The sequence below is a fragment of the Chanodichthys erythropterus genome, chromosome 15 (genome assembly GCF_024489055.1).
Source record: "Chanodichthys erythropterus isolate Z2021 chromosome 15, ASM2448905v1, whole genome shotgun sequence".
NCBI classification, from domain to species: Eukaryota; Metazoa; Chordata; class Actinopteri; order Cypriniformes; family Xenocyprididae; genus Chanodichthys; species Chanodichthys erythropterus.
In genome coordinates this window covers 1,903,895-1,926,728 of record NC_090235.1, presented here as the reverse complement: position 1 = coordinate 1,926,728, position 22,834 = coordinate 1,903,895, and the positions used below count along the sequence as shown (strand labels likewise).

At 37.8% G+C, this 22,834-nt stretch overlaps 1 protein-coding gene across 1 annotated transcript in view; it reads right to left on the bottom strand.

The window, feature by feature from the left end:
• Positions 1-1,889: 1,889 nt before the first annotated feature.
• kcnh8 (potassium voltage-gated channel, subfamily H (eag-related), member 8) overlaps positions 1,890-22,834 on the bottom strand; it is a 78,302-nt gene continuing 57,357 nt past the window's right edge. Inside the window, exons 9-16 of the mRNA XM_067361640.1 lie at positions 22,629-22,828; positions 19,648-19,897; positions 18,594-18,808; positions 16,642-16,680; positions 12,132-12,361; positions 11,884-11,999; positions 9,673-9,791; positions 1,890-2,396 (exon numbers count right to left, since the gene is read on the bottom strand). Coding sequence (XP_067217741.1) covers positions 1,890-2,396; positions 9,673-9,791; positions 11,884-11,999; positions 12,132-12,361; positions 16,642-16,680; positions 18,594-18,808; positions 19,648-19,897; positions 22,629-22,828 — 1,676 coding nt within the window. The remainder of the gene's footprint in view (positions 2,397-9,672; positions 9,792-11,883; positions 12,000-12,131; positions 12,362-16,641; positions 16,681-18,593; positions 18,809-19,647; positions 19,898-22,628; positions 22,829-22,834) is intronic.

Below are 22,834 nucleotides of genomic sequence, written 5' to 3'. Positions count from 1 at the left end.
ACATCTGGGATTGTGTAGAGTATTTTGAAGCTGCATTGAAATGGCAATTTGGATCTTCCAAATATAAGGAGAAAATTCTGGAATGTTTTCCTCAAAAACCTTAATTTCTTTTCAACTGAAGAAAGAAAGACAAACATCTTGGATGACATGGGGTGAGTAAATTATCAGGGAATTTTAATTCTGAAGTGAACTAATCATGTTGTAAAAATAGTTGTTCATTGTTAGTTCATAATACCAAATGCATGAACTAAATTTTAATAAACCTTACTGTAAAGTGTTAACAGTTTCTGTCTTTAGCATGGCGCTTGAAAAGGGATGCAACAACTCAGAGGCTTTGAGCCTGCTGTCATTGTGCTGTGATTTAGCATGCTAATGTCTAACAGTAACCTGTATACAGCCAGCACTTTAAAACACTCTCCAAGAAGTTTTGTCTCTAAATTCATCCTCTTTAAAGCTTTGTCGCTACAGCCATCAAAGCACCGCTTCTGTAACGAATTCACCACCTTCAACAATAAATTCCAAAACAATTACTGTCAAACTTAAGATCGCCCACTGTGAGCAATGTTCCCGTTATTATGCGTCCATCTCCTTTTTATGTGAAGACTATGGTAGTTTTGTGCAAGTCAGATTAGTCTCCAATGGACGTGACATGACTATTATTAATTATGCAATGCTTCCTTAAGACTGACTAGTTGTTCAGAAAACCCATCAACTAGTTAATTTGTTATACATAGCATTTTAAAACAAGCAGGTTCATTTTATTTTTACACCATACATGGCTAATCTGACTAAATTAGAGGATAAAGTCATTTATCAAGCATTAAGAACCTTGATTAGTAGAACTCATACTTCTAAGCATACATTATATCTGATTAAAGAGCTGATTTTATAATATAAATTCTGAATATGGGAGGTTTCTCTTTTTACTTAACTAGACAGATAGACCCAGCAGCATTAGCATACCAGTCTACCTGCAAGATTTCCTTTATAAGATTTTAGGTTCCAGAAAATTATTTCTAAAAATAACAGTTTTAAAGTAATGTTCCAGGTTGAAAACAAGTTCATTTTTTCCACACTAATATCCATTTGAGCTGTAAATTGTCCTTTTACTGGTGGGACTTCCAGGTCAGGTGTATATTTTAGTGTTATTCATAGACTGCCATTGGAAATGCATTAATATAACCTGAGGAACAGTCATACTTTTCACGGTGATAATCGACAGCATGTCACAGATGGTGATCAAGCGCAACTTGTAATAAAAACATTTCATTACATAGAAGTTTATTTTGTGGGGGATAAACTAAAAGTTTAGTAAAATTTTGAGCTGTGGATGATTGACTGCTTACTACTGTTTAACTGCTAGCTGCTCAGACATTACATAGTGGCTATTTTTATGGAACTGTTTTTCTCAATATTAACAGTATTTGGACATATAATGAATGCAGTGAATGTGAAATATGGGTTGAATCTTAATCACAAACCATTTTTTTTAGCAGGTAGGTTAGATCCTAGTAAGCTGTAAATGATTTTTCAAAGTTGTAAATAAAACAAAGACTACTGAAGTGTTTTACACTTCATAATGTGTTGCTTGCTGCTTCTTTGAAATTAATTGTGAAATTTAATAGCAATTATATAGTGAAAATTGTTTCTACACCAAATTGTTTAGTGTAGTTTTCCTGATTAGAGATATCCCTTTAGTTTCTAGCATTGAAAGACATGCCGTTAGAGAGATTATCTTAAAAACTTGAAATGGTCAACACGTATATCTTCAAAGGAACCATTACACCATGGCTTTGGCAGTGCGTGTACCACTTATCTTATCAGTTCAGTCCTGAGTCCAGGTTAACACGCAGATTCCAGTGGAACTTGTCCATTTTAAAGGTTGATTGCTACAAACCCAGGGACCTGAGATCCTCCCCTTCTCCCAGCAATGGCTGTCCAGCTCTGGGTAAAGTTCCAGGGGCATGTGAGATGTGTTGATGATGTTGTGGAAGAGGCGTCTCCAGGCTCTGCGAGCGGGTCCGAGCAACTGCGCTGTGTGAAGAAAGGGCCAGTAAAGGCTCTTTGAATCTGTCCATATGGGGGGATGTGGAAAGTGTGACGGGAAATGAACTGTGAGACGTGGTGGGGCAGACCAGCTGCAGTTCTTGTGGCCTGAGTGGAAGGGATACAAGTCCTCCCTGACGTATTCCAGGGTGCATCGGTGAAGGAAAAGGCGGGCTGGCCCAGGAAGAACCTTCGCCCTGGAAGGGGATAGGAGGAGAGGGATGTCCCGAGGTAAATGCGGATGTACAGACACCTGGTGTTTGAGGAGAGGCCATCATAGATTCGATGAGAAAGGCAAGACTCCGCATGACTCGTCCCAGCTCAGCCACCTCCCGTCCGAGAGAGCTCACCTGTAACACATATAAACAGGTGTCACATTTGACCTTTAGGGCCTGTTTACACCTGGTATTAAGATGGGTTTGGTCGATCAGATCACAAGTAGACGAGGGAAACACATTTCTGTTTACACCTGATATTTTAATCCGTCTCTTTTGTCCACTTTCAACTACATCTGTCCTTATTTCTTTGAGGGGAGGGTCTATAGATGTGTAAATGTATGAGCTCTTTGAGATCTTTCGAGGGATAGTTCACACAAAAATGAAAATTACCCCATGATTTACTCACCTTCGATCCATCCTAGGTGTATATGACTTTCTTCCTATAGACGATTACAATCAGAGTTACATCAAATAATGTCCTTGCTCTCCTAATAATGGCAGTAAATAGAGGATGAGATTTTGAAGCCCAAAAAAGTGGAACCATCCATCATAAAAGATAACCACACAGCTCCGGGGGTTAATAAAGGCCTTTTGAAGTGAAGCAATGCATTTGTGTAAGAAAAATATCCATGTTTAAAACTTTAAAAACTAAAATAATTAGCTACCGACAGACGGCCGTATGCATAGATTTACGGAGAAAGAGTGATTTCTGACCTGACACATGAGCTGACGCATGCAGAAGAGCAAAGGATACCAAAACAAAACATAGGTCACAAATTAGAAGTCTGAAACATTATTTTTTAAGAGAAATACAGATTTGTCTTACACAAATGCAGATTGGTTATCTTTTATGATGGAATGTTGTACTTTTTGGTGCTTCAAAATCCTATCCTCTATTTACTGCCATTATAAAGCTTAGGAGAGCCAGGACCTTATTTAATATAACTCCGATCGTATTTGGCTAAAAGAAGAAAGTCATATACATCTAGAATGGCTTGAGGGTGAATAAATCATGGGGTAATTTCAATTTTTGGGTGAACTATCCCTTTAATGAGTATAATTGACAATTACAACTATTTTACATGGGTAAGCAGTTATTAACCTTTAAGATAAGCACTGATGTTGCCATATGTAAGGTAGAGCACATGATTTGATTATTGTTTCTCATCATCAATACAGTAATTACTGTAATTTTCAAGGTCTTGTCATCTTGATTGGTCCTATTTTTAGTTTGGTAACAGGATCCTGACACTTATGTGTTTGTCTTGCGTCTGTCTGAGCGTGGGGCTTTGGGGTTGTTCTCTGGGCCATGCACTTATGCCTTTGTTTGAGTGTTCATGACGTGGTGGACGTGGTGATCCTGATACTTTGGTCCAGTTTTGGTTTGTTTCGGTATTGGTGCTTCATGCATTTTTGTCTTGTGTTTGTGTGACCACATGGCTTTGTTTATGTTTGTTTGCCCTGTGCTCACACAAACAAAAGACCACAACTAAAGTGTGTCAGGATCCAGACACCACGGCCTGAACACTCAAATAAAGACATAAGAGTGCATGGCCCAGATAACAACCCCAAAGCATACTCATACAGACATACAGTGTCAGGATCCTGTGCCATGTTTGTATGTGCTCTTCCATCAGTCTTTAGATTTGGCCCTTGTTACCCAATTGTTGGTTAATGTGCCCCACCTTCTCTCCCTTGTTACACTTCTGATTTCCTTCCCTATTTATTCTCCCTTTGTTCTCTGTCTTGTGCCAGTTCATTGTGGATTGTTTTCCTATGTTGTTGCTTCCTGTGAGGTGCCTTTTCCAGTCAGTTTGTTCAGTCCCAGATCCTCCAGCCCAGCCAGTTTGCCCTGCGCCTGCTTTGGACTGCGTTTTCCCCTCATGGGGTAGTTCCCATTCAAGGGAACTTAACCCTGTGCCGACTGACGCAATGGGGGTGCACCCCTGTGGAACCTGGTGTCTGAGGCATGTGTAACAACATGCCATTCATGGCTGACGCAGTGTGGTGACATTGCAAGGTGCGCCCCAGGATATAAGAAGGGTGCCTGAGAACACATTATCAGCTTCTTTGTCTTCAGGAAGCCGCTTGTTTGTGTGCTGTGTGAAGATAGCAGTGTTTACAAAGAAAGGAGGGAAAGTAAAAAGAATAATGGGGAGCAGACATTTCAAACAGTGTCCCTCCATGCCCTGGTCACAAGCTGTGCGTTATCTGTCTGGGAGTGAAGCACGCACGTTCAACCCTCAATGTGGCTGGTTGAATTCATTGCAATGATTTCTCAATGAGAAAGCTCTGCTACCAGCTGGCTCCCTTCACGAGTGAAGAGAGTCAAGCCACTGAGCACCGCAGCTCTAGCCATGCATTTGCAGAGGCAGTACGCAGGCTGTGGTCATGGGAATCTCAAACGGAGTTGATAGAGGTGCATGGGAGAGTTTCCCTCACCTTTCCTGCTAGCTCCATTATCCTTATGCCTGCTTGGCGGATTCTTCTGCAGGAAATGAGGACTCATTGTTTGCCTATGATTCTGACCATATAGATGTATAAGTAGAGACAGATATTTTTAAAAGATCTGTTTCCTTCTCCATGCACTGAATATGATGTGCTAGTGGAGCTTATGACTCATGCCACAGCCCGACTAAGCCTCAACTGGTCCAGCTAGAAACGAGAGACTGCAGACAGTCACTTAGACAAACAATATCTGCAGAGACATAAGTGTATAGCTCCGGTGAGCCTTCCATTTCTCCCAGACCAGCACACTGAGGTGTCAGGTTCATGGAAACATCCATACTCTACTCATGTGGCTCATTCAACTTTGAGTTATTCAAATGTAGAGAGGCTGGGAGCACAGGGTTATGGGAGGATGCCTCGGATGGAAAGAAATTTAGCAAATTACATTTTTGCCTCCGAAACCATGTCAGGTTTGTGTCAAAATTGAGGTTGGTGGGCAGAGCATATGTAGCGGTCAGTCAAACTGGCAGAGCTTTGCACACCATGGGAATACTGCAAGTGTACCAGCAGACCTGATCAAAGACCTGGATCAAGGGGAGGGTTTATCCCTGTGGGGGTCTCTGAACTGTGTCAGGCATCAAGGAGTGTTACAGAGCTGTCCTCCTAGATGCCTCCGTCTCACCCTCTGAACTTTTTGGCACTGCTGTTGAGACAGTGGTGGACAGGTTTAGAGAGATGAGAAGGCAGTCGGACACCTTTGGAAAGTTTATCCCTTGCCGGGTTCAGGCTTCTACTAAATTGTCTGCACCTCCACCAGGAATAAATTCCTGGAGAGAAAAGCAGAAGACCTGTGTGGCTGCCCGAACTCCCCCTCCGAGAAGTGGCGTCATAATAGGAGGAAACCGCATACAGATCTGAGGGCTGTGTGTATGGTGAAAAAAAGAGGAGAGTGATTGAGCTCTCGCCTCCCCCTTTTTTATTCTTTTCTTCTTCTTCTCCTTCCTTTCTTCTTCAAGAGGTTGTTTATAGAGGAGATAAAATTAGGGGATGGCTCGAATAAGGATGAGCCTGGCACTTGTTGCTATTATTTTAGGACTGGGGCAGTTGGGCCCACACCTTACCCTGAGAAACAAATTAAGCTTGTTTTATAAATAAGGTTAAATAAGGTTGTTTTATTCAGCCTGAGTAGCCTGCTGTTTGACTCCCTGATAGAATATTTTTAGGTGTAGACCTGGACACGTTTGAGACGACTAAACTAGAGCCGTTATACTCTCTCCTTCAGGTCTGGATATTAAGTAAGGTTATGCTCCTTGTCATTGCCCCAATCTTCGGTTGGGAACTGCTAGATATGGGTCATGGACTTAGCCTAAGCTATGCCTATTATCTGGTAGCTCTGCTCTAAGAGATCTAGAATGATTCCAATGGAGCACAAAAACTTCAGGGCCTTTCCTAACATCTCTATATTAGAAGAGAAAGGAATGAGATGCTGCATCACATTGCCAAGCTTCGGGCATCCCTGTGCATCTTCCGTCAGACAATGCGAATCTGATGATGTGTTTCATCTCTTTATAAACTTTTTGAAGTGTCAAAGTGGTAGTTGCCTAGCTATCTATAGATTGACAGAAAGCTCTCAGATTTCATCAAATAGTTCTTCATTTGTGTTCTGAAGATGAAGGAAAGTCTTACAGGTTTGGAATGAGGGTGAGTAATTAATGGGTGAACTAACCCTTTCACATTTCTTGATTTACAAAAAACATTTCCCTTCTAAACAGTGTATTTTAGTGAAAACCTATTTTGTTTTTCTAATCAATTAAATTAAATGTTTAACTGTCATTTTAATTAATTTTGAAATTTATAATAAATAAAACATTATACAATGCAATGTTATGCAAATTATATTGATACAATAACATGCATTTGCAAGAAATGTTTTGTGAAAGGGATAAATTAAAAATATAAAACAAAATATAAAACAACTAAAAATATTCTAATATTTTATAATACTTGTAATGTTCTGCAAACATTTATTAAAAAATTAAGCTTGACCCATTTATACAGTAAATATTATGCAATGCTACATTACAAAAATGTATTTGATGCATTCACATGCATGCTGCAAACATTTATTCTTTTATTTATTTAATTAATTTATTTTATAAAGTAAATGAAAAGTATAGGATTGAAACAAAATTCACAATCTGTTAACAAAGCGTAATTGCTTATTAAGACTCTTTGTGTGTCCTGCTTGGATAACATAAATCTTTAATTCTAAACATTTGTAATATATACTCCAGTATATAAAGATCAAGTTTTTTTGAAAGGCGTACAACAAACAAGAAAAACCAAAAACAAATTAAAACAGTTTCCCACAGCAACAGAACAGTATGATCTTATAAGGCCTTGGGTTGTCCCTTTGCATCCACCCATCTGTCACTGCCTGCTAGAGCCAGCAGCTTTCAGGTGAAACTGGGGTGTTATTTATTTAGGTCCCATGGGACATTATTGTTCGTTGTTGACTTATTGATATTTAGTTATTTCAGGGGTTTCTCTTTCAAAAGATCATTACTTACAGTCCCTGGTGTAGATCCTGATTATTTCACAAAGGGTCTTTATAACTGATTATTTTTGTCCCTCAGTTTTTCTTTGGCTTTTGATTCTGGGTGAAAGTACAAAACCTGAACATATACATTTACCTGAAATACAACAAACAAACAAACAAAATTTATTATAGACCCTATATATAACTGAGTTGAGAAAACATGATGAAGAGCATCTTAAAATTCAATATTTCAGTACAAACTTTTAAAAATGGGTTTATGTACAACAATGCTTATATTCTGCCAAAAAAAAATGCATTTTTCAGGCTAGTCCAATTAAAATGATCAAAATGTTGATTAGGTCTAATACCTGAAAAGCAACTTCCATTCATAAAGCCACCATACTGAGAATTATGTTGTCTCCAATTGATTTTTCTAGAAAAGCACTAACACTTACAGTTATCATGAAGTACCACAGCTCACTAAATTCAATTTGGATTCCCATAATTACTCTTTCTGTGTATCTTTTTGTGCTGTGTGTCCTCTGTACACATCCCCTGTACTTATGGTTAGCTCAGAATAATAATATTCGTGACGGTCTAGAACACAGCACAGATGATCCAGATTCAGATGGACACTGATTTGGCAGCCACCCTCAGAATCGTGCCAACAAATGATAATACCCAATAATGAGGGTAATTGGGTAATGATCCATAAATGCCATCAGAGGCGGGGAGGTACAAGACAACAGGAAGGGACAACAGGAAGAGAGCCCTCGTCCTCTTGGTGGACTGAATCAAGCATGGATTACAACAAAATCCTGCTGAGAGGCCAGCTGTCAAAAATATATAGTGAGATACAAGAGAGAGACAGAGAGGGAAAAAATGAGGAAGAGTCACAGCAGCAGGGTGTCCCTCTCACGACATTACCTGTCAAAAGCCTCATGTCAAAGCCGTGGGCTGACAATCAAGACTGGGTTGTCACATGGATTTATATCCATGCCAATACTCAGCAGAAATACAGTTCTCTGTCGGGGTCCGATCTGTAGTTTTTATGCAATAAGAACTGCAGCGTTAATTAAATGATTAAATAAGGATTTTGAGAATATATTTCACTGGGGCAAAACATGGAAAAATACATTAAAATCTAAATTAAAAGCCAGACTGACAGTAAATCTTTCATGTCCTGATGGATTTTTATTAAACATTAATATTCAGTTAATGTTAAGAGGTTAGTTCATCCCAAAATGAAATTTCTGTCATTAATACTCACCCTCATGTCGTTCCAAACCCATAAGACCTTTGTTCATATATACAGTGGCATGAAAAAGTATGTGAACCCCTTTCAGAATCTGTGAAAATTAGAATTATTTTAATAAAATAAGAGGGATAATAAAAAATGCATGTTATTTTTTGTTTAGTACTTTTCTGAGTAAGATATTTTACATAAAAGATGTTTGCATTTAGTTCACAAGACAAAACAATAGCTGAATTTATTAAAATAACCCCATTCATAAGTATGTGAACCATTGATTCTCAATACTGTGTGTGGGTACCTGATCATCCACGACTGTTTTTATGTTTTGTGATGGTTGTTCATGAGTCTTTTGTTTGTCATGAGCAGTTAAACTGAGCTCTGTTCTTCCTCCAGCTCCTGCAGATTCTTCAGTTTTCAAGGATTTTTTGCATATTTTTTGCATATTTGAACCCTTTCCAGGATTTTGAGATTCATCTTTTCACACCGAGGACAATTGAGGGACTCAAACTCAACTATTAAAAAAGGTTCAAACATTCACTGATGCTCCAGAAGGAAACACGATGCATTGAGAGCCGAGGGGTGAAAACTTTTGAATTCAAATATCAAGGTAAATTGTACTTAAACATTTTAAACATTTGGCTATTTGGTGTCCTTTTTTGGAAAAAGCAAAATACAGTTTTGTGAAAATCACACTTCAATCTTTGCTGGATGTAGGCAATGATGGCAAAATGGGCGTGTTAAACAAGAATTACACAGAATCATGTACATGTGCGATACGTGGGAAACCACATGTGGTGGGTTCAAGGGCATTGTGGAACTCTGGACTGTTGGAATATTCTCTATCATCAACATGGGGCCAGCCCCACTTTCCTCTTCTAATGAGTTTTATGTCCTCTAGTGTTTGAATAACATCCCCTTCTCCTCTCTCACAGCAGCCTGCCATATGGCTTGTGCGTACCTGGCACCAGGAGCTCACCTGAGCTGGGCTGGTTTCGATCTGTCAGTACTCACATTTAGCGCAGGGTTATTAGCCTTAAAACCTACAGTTCATGGGAAGCCTTTTCTAAATAAAATTTAAATGCAGACCTACCATTAAATTACACAGCAAAAAAAAAAAAAAAAAGACAAAATATGACTGCCAGAGATTAAATAGAAAAATGATTTACCTCTTGGTTAAGGTAGTGTAGCTGTCCTCTGGTGTCCTCCGATTTAGCTGCTAAATCTGTAGCGAAAAAACAAACAGTTATGTCCAACTGCCTCACAATGACAGAAAATCCAGTAAAAACTAATTTATAAAGACTTCGAGGAAGAGTTCACCACAAAAATGAAAATTCTGTCACCATTTCCAGTCACCATTTACTCACTCTCATGTCTTTCAAAACCGGTATGATTTTCTTTTTTCCATGAAACAAAAAAAGAAGGTATTTTGCAGAATTTCTAAGCTGCTTTTTCATATGAAAATACACAATGAATCAAATCAGGTCTAAAAATGATAAATAACAGTCTAATGAAGCTACATGACACCTTTAGGGGTTTTCATATTGCACTTAACCCTGAATTATCGTCATTCTAAACATTGCTTTTAACCCTGGGTAAAGGACCATTTCACATCTGTAATTTACTGGAGAAGTGGGTTTAGCACTGCGTTTCACCCGGGGTTATGAAACCCTGCTCCGGAGCAGGATTAGCACCACTTTTGCTGTGTTAACCCCGCATTGCAGTGCCAAACTTGGACAGTGTGAAACGATGTCTAGACGCCTAGCAACAAACACCAATCACATACTCATATTTACCTGCTTTGGACAGTCACAGAAACACTGTGTATTGTATATAAACAGTAAATTCAGTGTTTGATGGGAAAAATGTCAAATGCTGACAGAAAACATGACAATTTGAGTGAAGAGACTGTTTCATTCTTACCTTTATAGTCCAAAATAGTCTCTTTCGGACGTGTAAAGTACTGGAGTAAATGTCATTAGTTACTGTACTTAAGTATCTTTTTGGCTACTTTGTAGTTGTACTGAGTATCAAAGATATTGGCAGCAAGTAAGTGTACTTTTTACTCCACTACATTTGTGATGAGTAATGCAATTACAAATTACATTTTTCATGGCACTTAACTTTTTCTGCAGCAGTTTGTTTCTGATATAAGGAAGCGATATCGCCATCTAAGTGCATTGAAGGTACTATATCTTGTGCATTTTACCTTCACTCCCCCAAAACGTGTCAACAAGGCTACTTTACTTTAAAACTGAATGTGAGTGCATTACCAGGTAGTTTCTGATCTCAGGTGTGATTTATTAGATGAGGAAATGACTGCAGCTGGTGATAAGGCTCAAACCAGCACATACAGTAGACTATTAAATTTTACCTAACATTGTTTTATTTATCCGCTATATTGACAAGACTGTCAAGACTGCAGATGAAAGGTTGTTGTGTCGACCTTGATTTATTGCAACATTGAGTTTTATTTTGATTTTAGAAAATAAACTTGCTTTGTCATCTTATAATTCAATTGTTTCTTATTTTCACTGCCATGTCTCTCAGGTGTTGAGAACTAGTGCATCTCTGAGCCTACATTCAGCATAAGTAAAATACTTAAGTACTGTTAAAATCAGATACTTTAAGACTTTTACTCAAGTCGTATTGGAATTGGTAACTTGTAGTGGAGTCATTTTCGATGTAAGGTATCAGTACTTTTACTCAAGTATGGTTTTCAGGTACTCTTTATACCTCTGGTCCCTTTATAGTCAAATTCAGCATAAACTTGATAGTACAGCCGGCAATATGAGGATGCGCAATGCTAGAGCTATGTAAACAGGTCGCGTCCTGCGTTTTTTCCAATCAATGACACTGACACTGCACATATGCAAATAAGAACGTTAACCCAGGGTTTAAGAATGTGCAATGTGAAACATCAGTTTATGAATACTTAGGATTGATTGTTAACCCCAGGTAAATTATGAGCAGTGTGAAAAGTGAAGCAAGATAATCCTGGATTCCATTTACCCAGGGTTTAGAACGACCCAGGGTTAACCTTTTGTGCATGGAAAAAATAAAGCTAAAGGCAGTAGTATTCAATTTTACAGGATTGGTCAAAATACATACGAGAAACAATGAATATCCGTGAGCGTGAATGATATTTAAGAGGGAAAGAACAGCTTGGACATCTGTGTCAGATCTAAAACAAAAGTAGATATGGGTGACTTTCTTTGAATTTCTTTAAGGAGATAAACAAAACATTATCATTAATAAATACTGGAAATGGTGTTATCCTTTATTGTGCGTCAGCCTTGAAATACTGGTATAAAGACAAAAGACGCCACAACAACTTATCCAGCCTCTGCCAGCACACACATTTACACACACTCACAAACCTGCTGTGGTGGCTGTGGTATTAGTTGCACCACTGACAGTGTGCTGATGATTGGAGGAAAATATAAACGTGTGGGAATTTTCTGTACCATCACTGTCCTCTGTGCCGTCCACAACCCTGAACACACACAAACAGAAATCCACTTTACTGTTCTCACAAGGTCCTTCATGCACCAGTGAGCAAATGTCTATTAAAATGCTGTATCTTTTAATGCTTTTTAAATACATGCATGTGTAGGCGTGTACACACCTTGGGCTGAGATTTGCAAGGTCAGGCTTTGTAACTGTTGTATGCTGAAACTGGAGCTTTTTGTTGGTTTGGTGATCGTTTTTCTGCATGTGCATTTTCTGTTTGGTTCCACCACTGAGATAATGTATCTGATCATCTTCATCATCATCATCATCATCATCTCCCTCGTCTTGATGCTCAGCTATTGGTGGATAGCACTGGATCACGTCTCCATTTCCCCTCCCTTCCATCTGTGATTGGACAGAAGAGATTGCGCTGAGGTCATGTCAGGCCAGATGAAATTTGGATGACTAACCTTGGATGACTCAACGAGAAAAAGAATGACTTTCCATTATTAATAACGAAACAAGTAGATGAAAGGACATCTAGTTAATGTGACAGTACTTGCTCATTCCAGAGAGAATTTCTTCTTAAACAGTCATTTGGGGCATTTACTTGGCATTTAAATCATTTTTATTTAGGCCCCACATTTCCCTTGCCATCTCCTCCTCAATCATTGAACTAGCAAATAATTATCTAAATGTGCACTCAGAAAAGGCAAGGCAAGTTTACTTAGAAAGAATGCATTTAAAAGGGGACCTATTATGCCCTTTTACAAAGTCTTGAATTTGTTTTTGTGGTCAACTAGAATAGGCTTTCATTCTTGATTTTTCAAAAAATGCTCTGTTTAGTTCCTGTTTCGATGAAGCCCCTTCTTCCAAAAAGCACAGTGTGCTGTGATTAAACAGCTGGACCAGTGTGTTGTAATTGATCAACTGCTTTGAGCGTTTTTCTGAAATGTCACGCCCCTTACCACAACCGTGGGTTTCAACACACTACTAACTCAACTCAACCAGGCCTCGCCCCCTTTTTTGCATATGCCTTTAGTGTCATTGAAGGTCAGCAGCAAAGACATTGGTTAATAAAGTGAGATTAAATACATAAAGTATATTTAATTATTGCAGGTTTGATTTGATTCACTTTAAGTTTTTTTTTTTGCTGTTGTTGTTGTTGTTCAGAACATAAAACTAACATTAACCACAGTGCACAGCATAAATAAGTACACCCACTCTGAACAAATACAAAAGATGTATTTTCTTTATGATCAATAATACAATTCATGAAAAGATGGCAAAACTAAAATGTATTAAACATATACATAATAAAAACCGAGAAATATATGTCATTAATAGCCATAAAATAAGTAAATTAGCCAATTTTGTTTAAATTAAGGATTGCAGAAATGAGTAAACCCTAGATTTAATTCAACAAATGTATAATATTCTAGCACTTAGTATGCCCTCCATAATTTTGAATATAAAAATTGTCACATCTGTTCTGTTTAACTTCTGGAAGATGAGCTCCTTAAATGCCCTGATCTTTAATGGGGAGTGTTGCTCAACTCGTCTCTACAGAATCCCCCACAGGTGCTCAAGAGTGTAAAGATTGAGTGCAATACATGTCCATGTGTTGACCAGGGCGGGCGAGAGCCGTGAGGGAACGGCGTGAGAGTTAATGTGCCCCACCTGGGAGGCGCACCGGCCTTGAGTCTCTAACGGAGGAGCTCCGGGAGCATAAAAGGAGGAGCGACGACAGTGAAGGACGAGAGAGGACCAGGCCTGGACTTTATTTTATGTTTTATGATGTTTGTGTGGCCGGCAGACATCCGCAAGGGTCTGCCGGCATTACTTCCGTTTTGTATTTGTTTATTTATATATTAAAGTTTTGTTGAACGTTCGCCGGTTCCCGTCGCCTCCTTCCCATACATACGAACTGTGTTACAGTCCACAGAAGGTTTTTCACCTCGGGAGAATGCATACCCTCATTGTCATTTTGAAAAAATGCCCAACAATGCAGAGAATGAGGAAATTACTTCTCTTTAAATGTTTTGGTTCAAAATACTTACCTGTTGATCAAATATTGCCTTAAACTTACACCAGCAAATTTTTATTTAGTTTTATTTAGTAACTTTTAGGAGGGTGTACACAATTTTTACTAGACAACATTTTAATCATCTTGATAAGAAAATCTTATTTTCCTGAATAATTTTGACATGCTTCTTTGGTATTTGATTAAGCAGACTTGCTGGAACATTATCTCTCTAAAGAACCCTAACATGTCTTCTAAGTTATTGAGTAACTGCTGACTTTTAGAAGTTTCAAAGGAGGTGTACTCATTTATGCTGTGCACTGTATATTACCGCAATGATACAAACACAGACAGTCAAATTCTAATATGGTGATTTGGTGCTCAGTTATTACTATATTACTATATTATTATATTTCTCATGTCTGTGAGTTATGTAGCCTATATGCTGAGTTTCAGTTCATTTTTGTGACGGGCTCCAGTTCAGGGAGACCGAGACGGCGGAAAGCGCATCCTGTTTGTTTTCTTTATTTTACAAAGGCACAACATTTTCTTGTCATTGTGAGTTTACACAAATAAAAGTACACCCCTTTACAGTTTCGAATGATATTCTATGATGTGTGACCAAAAATTACAGAGTATTTTAAGTTGTTTAAGCTGTTATCAGGAAAAAATGCAAGTGATCGCACGGCGCCTCCATGTCATGCAGTAAGCGTGCTATACTTTAGCTTCCACACCCCACATAAACACTTGGATATGCGTCTAATACTGTAATAGCACACATTTATCTAGTTTAAGGTTAAAGTGAGCAGCCATGTTAAGTTGCTACTTAAAGGTTTCAAATGGTAAGCCATATTTGAGGTTTTCCTACCCGAAATACTGTAATTACCACAAGGACCCGCCAGTAAAGATCTGTCCCTTATGGACTGCGTAACTTCGCCACAAGTTTTTTTTTCTGCGACTAACCGACTAATACATTTTTTGGTCGACTAAGCCTCTTCTAGTCAACTATTAGGGGGCGGTCCTAATATTTCACAATATTACTGTTTTTACTGGGTTTTGATCAAATAATTGAAGCCCTGGTGGGCTTTAGAGACTTGTTCCATTTTGCTTGGGAGAGACTTGTTCCACAAAAACCTTAATTATTTAATTCACATTTATTGTGTATCTAAATAAAAAGAGAGAAAACTTTCTCTTCTGTTTGTATGGAACAGTGCATGAAATAATTAACATTAAATTAATTATGTTTATTTAAATATTATTATAAATACTGTACATTATTTTTAATATTATTATTAATTGGAATCATTATAAGCATAATGTAGTATCAATATTACCATATCTTAAATTTTAAAATTGATTATTGGCTACAGCTGATTCGCAAAAAGTCAGCATTAGCAGTCATGATCAATGAATATAAATCTGCAAGATGTTTAATTGATGCAAAAAAAAAAATAACAAGAAATTAAATAAATAAATAATCACATAAAATACATAAACAATGCACTGAAAAACAGCAAGCTTAAGTGCAGCGCACAGCTTAGTCAGAGAATGGACAAGTAAACAGATGTTTTTCAATAGGACTTCAATGTGGGTACCAATGGGGCATGCACACACACACACACACACACACACACACACATACACACACAGAGGGAGAGAGAGAGAGACATTCTGCTGAAACAGCCTACACACTTTCCCTCAAGGACCAATTAGACAAAAGCTATGAAACAGCAGAAACACAACAAAGAGAATGTCCTCAGGTAAAACTCATGTAATGGTAGCGGTCTTAACACTTGAACTTTGACCTTGCTAGCAATAACCCAGGAAGACTTACCTTAACACATTAAAAACAGCTGGCCAGGCAGCTTTGATAATATAATGATCTATGACCCCCAAGTCATACGAGTGAGAGTGATTATGTCACAGAACAAACCCTAAAGGCTTGACTGAATCCGCTCAATAATAGTCATTGTAATGGGTTTTTACTGTGCTTTACACCTCACGGTTCTCACGCGCATTGCCAATTACACAGTGAAACTCTGAAATGATGTTGGCTGGAAATAACAATCTCCATTTATAGAACACTTTAAATGTCAGTCCACTGAAAGGTGTCAGAAAAGTCAAGTAAGGTAAAACACAGCAAAGAGACCGAATAAACGTGAGGGGTATTCCCCATCTATCTCTCTTTTAATCTTGCTCTCCCTCTCTTGTTCTATATATACCTGATTAATTACACATTTCGTAGAATAATTTGGTCATTTTCCCTGTTGAATAATTGAGGCTCCCTCACACTGTAATTGAAAGAGCGGCAGTTTCCCAAAGCAGTCAGTCATCCGGCACTTCAATAACCGCCCCCCTCCTCCTTTTACCCCTCCCTCGCCCCTAAACGCGCCGCTCCCCTTCCTCTTACGCCGCTCCCTCCCTGATTACTGCTTCAGGCATGGAAGGACAGGGAATGGGGAAGATGATCATCACCATCATCATCAATTTTTCGTTCTCTCTCCCTGCTGTTTCAGAGCTGTAGTGTTCTTAGCTTCCCTCATTAGGCAAATGAGGCGGGAGGTAGATCATTGTTAGGGAAATGAGCCCCAAGCTATTATAGTCAACACAGCACTGTTAGTGGATAAGTGCGGAATGATTGACAGCTGAGGAGAAGACGCACCTGTGTGTCCATGGACTTACTGGACATCCTGGATATGACCTGGAAAGTGAGACATATGGCTATATGTAAGCATACACCTACCACTCAAAAGTTTGTGGTCAGTAAGACTACTTTTTTTAAGAAATTAATATTTTATTCAGCAAGAATACATTAAATTGATCAAAAGTGACAATACAGACATTTATAATGTTACAAAAGATTTCTATTTCAAGTAGAAGTTGTTCTTTTGAGCTTTCTATTAATAAAAGAATAGGGGTGAACTCACCCCAAACTTTTGCACAGTAATGTACATTCAAACACACAATCAATCAATCAATCAATCAATCAATCAATCAATCAATCAATCAATCAATCAATCAATGTATGTATGTATGTATCTATCTATCTATCATGAATTGATTGCAAGGTAAAAAATGTACATTGGTGGACACAAAAAAGAACAGTTACTGTGATACTCTGCGGCGAGTCCTACCAGTCCAGTCTGAAATAGTCAGAATATAAACACTTATTATAAGTGTACCATAATGATTCCGGATAAGACAAAAACAAGGTTTGGAATATGGATTCATGTTGTATATTCTCATTATATAATTTTTGTAAATTTATATAAATATATAAATGCAGCTTTAAGGGGGGACACTACAGGCAAAAACACCTGTCAAAATGCACCTATCAATTTTGAGATTTTACGCTTTTTGGCTTTTTATAAAGTGTTTTTTCAGACTGGTGGAAAGAGAACATTCAAAATACACTTTTAAGTGTATTTTTTATAGCACTTTATCTATTTGCGTCTGTAGATTTCAATTACAGTAAATATCTTTAAAGGCCATTTTCTCAAAATGAGTTTTTGCTCCTGCTCTGAGTCAGAAATCTCCACTTCAGCAGAACTCATATACACCAAACATTAGTTTCATTCCTATCTATATTCTGAAGGTTTTTACAGAGATATTTGTTGATATTTGCCTGATTTTATTCAACATTTTATTCCTAAAAAAATTTGGTTGTTGATATTTTTTGCTTGTTAATGGAGTGATAAAAATAGATATCCAAAATTCCCACTGTAAAACTTTGAATTTAATATGTCAAAAAAATTAAACGAGAATTTTGACTTCATCCAATATTCAGATATTTGTTCTAGAAATGTATGCAAATATGTAGTGAATATTTAATTAGATAATGCCTCATTTAAACATAACTTTTCAGAAAACTTGTAATACATTTTTTTTTTTACAATTTTTCATGTAATCAATCAGCTGTGGAAGTATGGTGATATCTGTTAGTTAATTTTTTTTTACCCTATTCACCTGGGGTGTCTCGCCTTAAGCGTTTCTTAAGCAATAGCACGTACTTGCCGTATACTGACAATTATACATTATTTAAGCGTATTCTCTTCATTAGGTTGTTGATATAGCGGCTGTTCACATGCCAAGTAAGTTTCATTCATAATGTTACTCTTTTAATCCAATATAAAATTTCATACCATACTATAAACAAGCTTAATTTTTACATACTAGTTTGACATGACAGAAGAAAACGGAAAAGATTTGTGTAGTCTTTCAAAATACTCCCTCACCTTGCTCATCTTCCAAGTAGACTTTTCTCTGAACCTGCTGCAAGCGCCACAGAGAAAACGAACGCATGCAATATCTGAGGTAAAATGAAATGATTTTGTTTTCCGCTCCAGATAGACACTTTTCAGAATAATATTAATTTTAAAATGTATCATAACATTAATAATAATTTAAATGTAGCGGTTGTACAAAATATAAAGCAAAACATTAAATGTGAGAAGAAAAAAAAAAAAAAAAACGACCAAGTCGACTAGCAGAAGCTGTATAGTTTTATTCGATTAGTTGACTAGCCTTGCACATCCCTAGTTTAGGCAACCACAAATAATAAATTAGTGAATCAGTGAAAATTATACGAAACACAGTGGTCATGTGATGACTTACATGGCTCTCTTGTCCCTCTCTCAGGTTATAGGTGAGGTCGTGCGTGATGTCCTGCACAAAACGGTGGGAGTATTCAGGATACAGGTCGAGCACCTCATAGAGACCCCTCAGATTAATGCACTGCAGGTCACAGTACGTCAGTGCCTTCACATCAGCGTTTGTCTTTATGACGCGGTCATCAACTGACATGTTGGCACCAATCAAGTCACCTTTACCTGGACGTGTCACACAGAAGCACACAAACAAACAAGAAGATGCAAATCACATGAATATTTTGTCATATATCACTTGGGAGTTACAGGAGTGTTCAGTCAGTATGTCAATATGTAGGCTAAAGTGGATAGCTTATCCAGCATGGGTTCCCCTATGAGTCTCTAACTATGAAAAATTTATATAATAGAACAAAAAAATAAAATTGTCTCCAAGTAATGTTAACCAGAGACCTTATTTTACACATAAATCGAAAACCACTATTATTAAAACCCATTAGAAACTCCCAAAGGAAGTCGTGGCTCGAAAATGCTAATTTGTTCAGCATTTTAGCACCGTGGGACTACAAACAGCTCTATTAGCAGCACAAAAACATACTGTATAAAAAGCACATGCGTATGTAAACACAAAAAACTGAACCTTCTTGAGAACTCAATGTCAGAGAGACCTTCCTTTGTCAGCAGGGTGGATAGAGTGTGTGAGGGAAAGATGAAAAAGATAGTGTGTGTTCTTTTCCTGTCAGAACTCATAAGGTGATATTAACAAACACACAACCACACACATGCGCGCCCACACACACACACAGGCAGGACCTAACAGGATGATGGGGATTATATTTTTTTCACACATTAGGTCCACTGTCCTATGAGCCTGCTGTGTGTGTGAAGCCTCACAGAGAGAGTGACCAATCACAGAGTGCAGTTTTTGTTGGCAACTGTAGGAACACATGGGCCCTAAAGTCGTCACTTAATGAGAGGCAGTAATTTTTCTCTTCATGCCAAAACTACACTGAGCCTTTTGAGCTGTGTGACTGTGTGTAATATTTGTGTTTGTGTAAACTGACCGAGGATGGCTAACACCATGCTGTCCTTCAGCACCTCCATGGAGCCAGAGCAGACAAAGAAAAGAGCCTGTAGAGCATCTCCCTGCCGAAGAAGATACTCGCCCGGTGCGCAAAACGTCGTCTTAATGTGCAAGGAGAGAGAGCGGAGACATCCACGACTCAGAGAGGAGAAGACGGAAAGTTCTAGGATCTCTTTATTCAGATGCATTGCGATGTCCGAACGCAACTCATCTGGAAAGTCTCTCAAGAGCTGGGGAGAGTGCATAGGAAAGAGAGAAAAAGAAAAGAGAAAAGGAATAAGAAACAGAACAAGCAAAAAAGAATAAAGAAAAAGGATAATAAAAATAAAAAGAGAAAACTAAGAAAAGAAAGGGAGTAGTTAACAGAAGAAAACTTTCGAAACAGCACATTACATTCATTAAACTGGCACTAAAATCAGTAAGCATGCCACTTTATGAGTTTCCACCCTTAAAACTGAAACTGGAAGTATTCCGGCCATGCCTCATTCCTGCCCTCCGCCACCCTTCATCTGCTCTGCTCATCCATCCATATATGCAACCATCCTTCAGCCTGACTGAATGGCATCTGTCACTCTCCCCTTCACTCACAGCACATACGTCCCTCTTTATCTCTCGCTATCTGTCTCCTGCTCTCCGGCCATCAGCCTCACCATCTATTATTCATAAATCTGTGATTTAGCAAGGTGTTTAGATTTCATCTCATTTTTTCCCGCTTTCTCTCTTGACTCTGGAATAAAGTCCCGGGCTCAAGGACGGAGCGCACGCAGTTGTCCCCTCCTCAAGTGTCCAACTGTCTATCTAAATTATACTTGCTTTAGCTGTTCCTTTGCTCCCGGCTTTAGTATGTTACTTCATTATTATTATATCACTTACAGTACCATAGTATAAAAATGTAGGTTTGGACTTGATATCATGGTTTTCTTTCATGTTGGAGTACCATGTAAATAAAATGGTATGTGAATATGGTTATTGAAATTAATTATAGAATTAATATTATTGCATGAAAATTACAATAATATTATAGAATATCTAATATACTATTAAATATTTATTTCACCCAAAAATGAAAATGTTGTCATTAATTACTCATTAATTACCTCATGTTGTTCCACACCCGTAAGACCTTCATTCATCTTCGGAACACAAATTAAGATATTTTTGATAAAATCCGATGGCTCAGTGAGGCCTCCATTGCCAGCAAGACAATTGACCCTTTGCAAAGACCCGCCCCCCTTAGTTACTGTTGCTTTGTCCGACAAGCCATGGCGCTGTCACACCACACAGAGTGAAAAATACATCACGGAGCAAAGAGACAAGACAGAGCAGGTTACTTATGATATTAAACAAAGTCCTAGCTTTCAAACTGTGTAATTTTTTTAAGAAATTTGAACAATAAAAATCATTTTGTGGCTCTTTAATGTGTCGTGACAGATTGCTGTAGTGCCTCAGTTCAAGCAGCTCGTGAACCGATCATCTCTTCCTACAAGTTATTTTATAGCATCAAATAAACATGAATGAACATGAGAAGGAATGTTGTTTCAAACGCGGAAAGATGTCAGTACACACCATTTTTCAAGTTCAAGTCCACCAAGGTTAATCTTCTGACTCCTGACTGCTTTGTCGGACAAAATGGCAGATTCGGCGTTATGATTGGTTAGATCGCTTGTCAATCAAACTCCCGGCGAAGAGTCAATTAACACTTTCAAATGCCCAGAAAGGTACTAAAGACGTATTTAAAACAGTTCTTGTGAGTACAGTGGTTCAACCTTAATCTTATGAAGTGACGAGAATACTTTTTGTGCGCCAAAAAAGACAAAATAACGACTTTATTCAACAATATCTGGCAGATTTCAAAACACTGCTTCATGAAGCTTCGAAGCTTTACGAATCTTTTGTTTCAAATCAGTGGTTCGGAGCGTGTATCAAACTGCCAAAGTCACGTGATTTCAGTAAATGAGGCTTCGTTACGTCATAAGTGTTTCATAATGTTTCGAAATTTCAATGGTTCACGTGACTTTGGCAGTTTGATACATGCTCCGAACCACTGATGGGTGTAATTAATGACACAATTCTCATTTTTGGGTGAACTAACCATTTAAGATACACATTTCTCACTACGTAATGAATTTTATTTAATTTATAAGTTATTTAATAAGTTTATAAGACAATTATACAAACAATACATTAATCAAATTATGGTATTTATTGGTGACCTAATTCTTAAGAACTGGTAACCAAATATTGTTTGAATACTGATCTATTGAACCAGCATTTTATCGGTCTATCAGTCTATCAGCTTATCTATAATTATTTATAGGAGATTTCTGTTACTCATTAGCAGATAGGAAGTGACTTCTTGATGTGTAAAAAGTAAATAAAATATTCATTATGGACAACAATAATTTATATATTTAAATGTATAATGTTTTATAATAGCTGTTACTAATCAAGTTACTAATACAAATTAACAAATAAAAATGTATTAATTATTATTATTAACATCATTATCATTATCATAATCATCTCACATTTCTATCTAGATAATGAATAGCTGTTATTTTGAAAGTTTATCCATACAATACATGAAACCAAAGATGCCATTAATATTAAAGCACTGATAACCAATTAATGTGAGAATATTGGTAAAAAAAAATAAAAAATACTGGTCAACTTTTTGGTCTATCAGACCATTTATAATTTTTTAAGGGGATAAAAACAATTTATAGGGGTTGAAAACAATAGATTAACAATAAAGACTTAATCTAAAGCCTGAAGAGGCCACTTTAAAAGTTTAATGTTCTGTCCCAATATGTTCAACTGTATAAAACACTAGAATGCAGAAGGGAAGCACACTGTATTCTTGTAAAGTTGGCACATCTCGCATAGTCCAGCTGCAAGGAATTCCGCATCGTCAAATGATTCAGTTGTGCTGTGTAATACCCTCTGAAGCGTGGGGTTTACCTCGTTGGAGTCAATGCCGTTGTTGACGGACCAGGTGGTCTGGAAGTACTCCAGCATTCGCTGTTTGAGGCTCTGGGGTAGGTGGTGCACACGGATGAAATCCTTCAGGTCTTTAGTGCGCGTGTGGTAAGAGGACCATCGTGAGTACATGCGTTGGATTATGGCTGTCACGTTGCCGAAGACCAGAGCGTGCATCAATGCTGCCA